Here is a 6,068-nt window from a genome sequence, read left to right on the forward strand (position 1 = left end):
TTTGAATGCAATAATGGACTAAGGTTCCATGGATCTTAGATGCAAATGAACTTTAGGCCAAGTGCCAAATGAAAAATGAAAAATTTTCAGGATCAAAATCGGGGTATGACAGGGCTGCCACACATTAGTATTCCAACTGAATTGTGTGAGGAATGTGTGAAGGCTAAACAACACAAGAATGTGTTTAGCAAAGATGTGGGTCGAAGAACCAAAGGCTTACTTAAGGTGGTATGTTCCGACGTTTGCAGACTGATGCAAGTAGAGACTTATGGTGGCAATCGATATTTTGTTACGTTCATTGACGATTTTAGTAGGAAGCTTTGGACATATCTTATCAAGAGAAAAGATGAGGTATTTGGAGTTTTCAAGAATTCCAAATCCATGGTGGAGCGCCAAAGCGGTCGGAAGCTCAAAATTCTCAAAATGGATGGTGGAGGTGAGTATACCTCTAGTGAGTTTGGGAAGTTTTATGATCTTGAGGGAATTGTATGTGAGGTGGTGCCTCCGTATACGCCTCAACAAAACGGGGTTGCCGAGAGGAAAAATCGTACAATAATGAACATGGTGCGTAGTATGCTTTGTGGGAAAAATTTACCTAAGGAATTGTGGGGTGAGGCCGTGTCTACAGCCACCTACTTTTTGAATAGGTGTCCCACTAAGAAGCTGGAGAAACTCACACCGGAAGAGGCTTGGAGTGGCTTCAAACCGAATTTGAATCATTTGCGTGTTTTTGGATCGATTGCATATCGTCATGTACCGAACCAACTTCGGACACTACAACAAACAAGACCTTAGACAGCGCTTTTTTTAGCCTTAGACAGCGCTTTAAAGCGCTGTCTAAACCTCCGCTGCTAAAGGTTTAGACAGCGCTTTTTTAAATCTTAAAAGCGCTGTCTAAGCCCCCCCCCCCCTAGACAGCGCTTTAGCCAAAAGCGCTTTATAAGACCCTCTTATTTTAAATTTTTTAGGTATACCTTAGACAGCGCTTTTGAAAAGCGCTGTCTAAGCCCCACCCCCTTAGACAGCGCTTTGGCCAAAAGCGCTTTCTAAGACCCTCCTATTTTAATTTTTTTAGGTATACCTTAGACAGCGCTTTTCAAAAAGCGTTGTCTAAGCCCCCCCCTTAGACAGCGCTTTTGCCTAAAGCGCTTTCTAATCCCCCCCTTAGACAGCGCTTTTTAAAAGCGCTGTCTAAGGTATACGAAAATTTTTGAAGCTTTTGTTTTAAACCACATTTTTTCCAGGTTTATAAACCAGAATTTCTACCTGTTTTCAACCAGATTTTGACAGACAATTATCACATTTTATATATGCCATTTTGGCCTTTTTTTCTACCAATTTTTGGCTAACAAATATATATATATACCAATTCAAACCAATTTTGCCTTAAATGTATCAAAATATATACAAATTTATGTACACATTTACAAGTCATAACATATACTACAAATGTACACATTAATTACACAAATTTATGAACAAACATTGAGCTTTATCATGAATTGACACCACTCCTCTTTGATTTCGTCCACTTGATCCTTTGTATAAAATGCACACTTGAATTCATCAAAGTACTACATAATAATATAACATATTTTGAATTAATTCCAACTATTTAATTATATGAGATATGTGTAAATATAAAAATAACTCATAAGTTAGAAATACATACATCGGTGGGAACCCGGTATTAAACGGTATAAAAAACAACTTCTCCGCATCTTTATTGTCCATGAGGATCCGAAGAACGTACTCCGTCACGGTATCCGGTCTACTTAAGATTAAACCTAAGTTGACGGTCGCGGGTGCTAAGAATCCGAATGACACGTCCAAACCATTGGGGCGCATCAATTTGTCATACAAAAACCTAATATAAAAACATCATTAACACCTCTTTTGAAACATAAAGTAAACCGGATTAACATAAAGTAAACATCATTAACATAAGTTGTTTAATTAATAAAACAAAGTAGACCGGATTTACCTAATATATGTATTGACAACGGTGATGCCGATTTCTTCATGACTAAAAACTTGCATGAAGTCTTCATTACCAATCATTTGGTCGTAATCAAAGCCGAAAATCCCTACCTCCATATGTACAGTAAATTTTAAATTTTAAGCATAAATTTTAAACTTTGAATATACACATTAAAGTTAACATAAGTTTTAAGCATACCTCATATCCTACGCATATGAGGTTTGTCGGCCATGCAACAAACGAACCTACTGCTTCGTGCACCGTTGTTGCATCCGAATCATCGCTAGGATATGGTAATGCTGCATTCGGCTCAACTGCAATATCAACTGATACCTTCAAACATCCAGCAGGGTCCATAGCTTATGGTCCATTGTTTCTTTTGTTATAATTTGTTATATTTGTTATATTTTCACCTTGAACCACTTTGTCCCTGCTTGAAGCATGATAACCAATGTTGCTCTGGGTAAAGCTTACTAATTTGTATCACATCAATTAAATTGAAATTTACATTTCACAATAGTGTTTTATTCAACATAAACTTCGCAGCTCTTACTGTCCTTTTGTTTTGCTGGCACTTGTGTAGCTGAAAGGGTAGAGATTAGTTAAACATAAGAGACCATGCAAGTGAATAACAAGTAAAGCAATATAGACATTTGTTTCTTTACCTTATTTCTATTATCCAGTTGCTCTCGACTTTTTGTCGAGACAAAGCAGTACCCGACTTCGATATTCACCAAGAGCCCATATAGGAAAAATGTTTCTGTATGCTGAGTAATTTATAGTACAATTCTTGTTGAAGTTTCCCATTATTTCCTGCACAAAACATGTATCTTATCAGCTATCTCTCATCAGTATGCACTACATGTCTACTGCATAGCAACAGATGTTCATTGTTACCTGTTGAGGAAACTCCCCGTTTTCCATTTGTGAATTGATCAAAACCTTGGCCGCACGATGCAACGGAGCGGGATCTCTTTCCGCCTATACCATAAAATATCGATAACGCTCTTAGTTGTAAACAAATCTCAGCATTTAGCTCAATTAGTTTCATGTTACCTGGCCTGCTTCAATTAGTGCCAACATAGCCCAAGCAGTGTTCACTACATGAGACTTATCTCCTTCCAGGTTTGTGTATACCTTGTATTGGCATGAAAGATAGCTCTCACCCCATCCACCAGAAATCTTGTGTTGTTTCGAAAGCAAAAACTCGCACGCCTTTCTAATGCTTTTGCTGTCTTTGTACCTCTTACCTGCACCTATAAGCCCACTTATTCCAAACCATGTCCCATATGTAAAGCATACTCCCCATGATCCATACCTATAATTTTGTTCATTAACTAAAATCATTTCGAAATCGTTTTTGTCGAGTAATTAAGTTCTTGGACTAGTAAAGCAAACCAAACCAAACCATGAGCCATCGGCTAGCTGTATGCTTTCAATGAAGTCTGCAGCCTTGGCAATGCAGGTCTCTATTTCCACCTTCCTGTGCCGCGGATATCGTTGAGCGAATAAGGTGAGACTTTGAATCGCTGCTGATGTGCATTCTACATACCTATAACAGACTCATTTTTTACAAATTCAAACGACATAGAAAACATTACAAGAAAATGTGTCAATGTGAGGTACATACTGATAATCAATGGCGATATCTTCAAATGTTTCAGTTGGATTTAGTTTCTGTGACAGAAACGAATAAAGTGTCAAATCATTTAAGAATTGAATCTAAAGTAACTAGAGAAAGTAATCAACTGTACCTCCAGCCATGCATATGATCTTGTGAGCTCATAGGATGCAAATCCACCATTTCTATTCTGGAATATATTTAATGTGGAGGACCAAAATGATTAAGCCATGTGGTTGAACTGTTGAAGTTCTAATTAAATTTTAACAAAACCATTCTTTTTATTCCTGAAAGTATTTAAATTGTTTAGAGTTTTTAATTACTCCATCCTAATCCAAACATATACCTGCAGGGATAAAATAAAATTGACCGCATCGCAGAATTGTTCGGTTTCCATTGCATTCCCAACAGTCTCAAATGACAGGTTTGACAACAAAATGGCTGCCTGAAAATACCATAGAGAAAAGATATGTGGTTCTCTCAAATTTAAATCAAAAGAGTTTAGGTGATTGAAATATAGGTTTGTGTGACCTTCAAGCCTTCTGCAGTACAATCTGATACAGACCAACCATTGTCTTGAGTTGAGAAAGGCCAACCACCTTTCGAAATGTGGCGATACCAGCTATTACTATCGCCGGACCTGTTCATTGTCACCTTCAAAAACAAAATACTTTATTTTCATATGTTTATCTTAGTTACTTTCTTAAGGTTAAGAACTTTTACTGAAAATACAACAATATTACCTGTGAGTGTGTTATAAAATTATTAGCTTTCTTAAGCATCGAACCGTATTCATCATCAAGTTTAGTAGCCAAAATAGCTTGAACAGATAAAGCAACATCCCAACATTGAGAACCATTATATCCCTGCATTTTCATTCCATCCTCAGCCAGCCATAGATATTTTGATTCATTGTAATTCATAAGGTGGATGCAGGTAGCATTTGATTAATGAATAATGATAGAGCATTACTGAAAGCCATATTTTTCCCCATGAAGGAATAGAAGTGGCACCGCCACGATTAAGAATCCATTTTCTTGCTATTTCGATGGATCCATCTCCACCGTCGATGTCTTCTCCGAGTAATCTCAATGCTACATAGCTCATAGCTGTGCCAAACATTGTGCTGGGACCTTCTATATGCAGTCCCCACCCTCCATCTTTGTTCTGGTGATTAAAGAGATAGCGTCGCATTTCAGTTTGATGTCCTGACGTTAGCACTGCATTTAAGGCCCCAGTCACCCATAATCCTATCACCTATATCACATAATTAATCAAATAATTCAGATTATAATGCTCCAAAAGAGATATTTATTGAGAGAATGGTGAATTCTCATTGAAGAAGAAACGAATACAAGCTTCACTTATATACAAACTATGTTACTTGCAGCATAAGTTACGATGGACCAACTATAGTATAGCATTCCTTAGCCTACAAGTAACAGATTTAACTACTTCTACAACTAACTAACATATTTCATTTCAAAAATAGAGAGAAATGGTATAATTATTATTACATACCAAAGAAGGCAAAAGAAACAATGGACCACCATAGTCGCCTGGCCATATCAACTGCAATATCATCTGCAACAGGTTCATTCCCTCACACTATGGACCATAAGCTATGGGAAAGCAGCCCATCAAAACAATATCATTCCATCATCAAAGTTGCAACAAGCAAGGTCAATGCACCATGAGATGAGTCAAAGAACAAAGCTACAACAAACAATTCCATCTTTCAACATAAAAACATGAGCCAACCTGCATCAGTTCACAGCAAAATCAATGCAACAATATCAATCCCTAACGTTCCACATTAGCAATGTTCAAAGCACAATTCACAAAAACACAAAAAACCATAAATTCACCTATTTACTTTTTCACCGCAGTAAATCCACATCAGTCAAAAACAAGACAAGAAAAACATTCAAAGTACAACGGCAATTGCTTTTCAGAAGCCAACACACATTGGAGAAAACATTGTTTGGCAACAACAATTTCATTACCCTCTTTTATCCCCTTTGCTTTGCCTTATCAGAAATCAAACCAAACCCTAATATTTTCACTATAAAAAGAAGCACACTCAGAGCAAGAAGGAGGTGGAGCAACCCTAAACAATTAAGGCAAGCCACCATTACCCTTAAACCCCAAAAATAATTCAAGTTATCAGCATCAGAAATTCTAACCCAAACCTCTCTCAAATCTCTCAACACTCACTCACTTTCTCTCAGAAACCGAAGAAGAAGAAGAAACAAAATACATAAAGAAAAGATACAAAGTGAATTGACCTAACCTTTGTTATCGTCGTGGTGCTCCGGTCTTCTTATCCGGCGAAGCAATACCTCAAACCCCTCCATTTCCTCAGACAAAGTTACCACGAGGTAGAGTTTTGCATGGGGATTCAAACCCCCCTTGTTTGAGACTCTGATTTGCACCCATCATCATTTAATTTTTGTTTTCCAATCT

General features: G+C 37.3%; 1 protein-coding gene across 1 annotated transcript; it reads right to left on the bottom strand.

Moving 5' to 3' along the window:
* Nucleotides 1–2,656: 2,656 nt before the first annotated feature.
* Nucleotides 2,657–5,864, bottom strand: LOC127091364 (cycloartenol synthase). The gene is made up of 13 exons (XM_051029990.1): nucleotides 5,824–5,864; nucleotides 5,330–5,363; nucleotides 5,124–5,186; nucleotides 4,575–4,859; nucleotides 4,346–4,525; nucleotides 4,134–4,256; nucleotides 3,949–4,047; nucleotides 3,736–3,792; nucleotides 3,612–3,658; nucleotides 3,390–3,533; nucleotides 3,038–3,299; nucleotides 2,879–2,962; nucleotides 2,657–2,794 (listed from the first exon to the last, which is right to left on the bottom strand). The coding sequence occupies exons 1-13, from the start codon at nucleotides 5,862–5,864 to the stop codon at nucleotides 2,657–2,659; spliced, it is 1,557 nt and encodes a 518-aa protein (XP_050885947.1).
* Nucleotides 5,865–6,068: the final 204 nt, after the last annotated feature.

This window comes from Lathyrus oleraceus, chromosome 1 (genome assembly GCF_024323335.1).
Source record: "Lathyrus oleraceus cultivar Zhongwan6 chromosome 1, CAAS_Psat_ZW6_1.0, whole genome shotgun sequence".
Lineage (NCBI taxonomy): Eukaryota > Viridiplantae > Streptophyta > Magnoliopsida > Fabales > Fabaceae > Lathyrus > Lathyrus oleraceus.

What these genes read in the sequence shown, in the direction of transcription:
- LOC127091364 (XM_051029990.1), bottom strand. Translation starts at nt 5,864, where the DNA reads ATGTATTTTGTTTCTTCTTCTTCTTCGGTTTCTGAGAGAAA. An exon ending in TCTTCGGTTTCTGAGAGAAA is followed by an intron (nt 5,364 to 5,823) that starts GTGAGTGAGTGT and finishes GAACTGATGCAG; the next exon opens with GTTGGCTCATGTTTTTATGT. An exon ending in GATCATATGCATGGCTGGAG is followed by an intron (nt 3,659 to 3,735) that starts GTACAGTTGATT and finishes TTTCTGTCACAG; the next exon opens with AAACTAAATCCAACTGAAAC.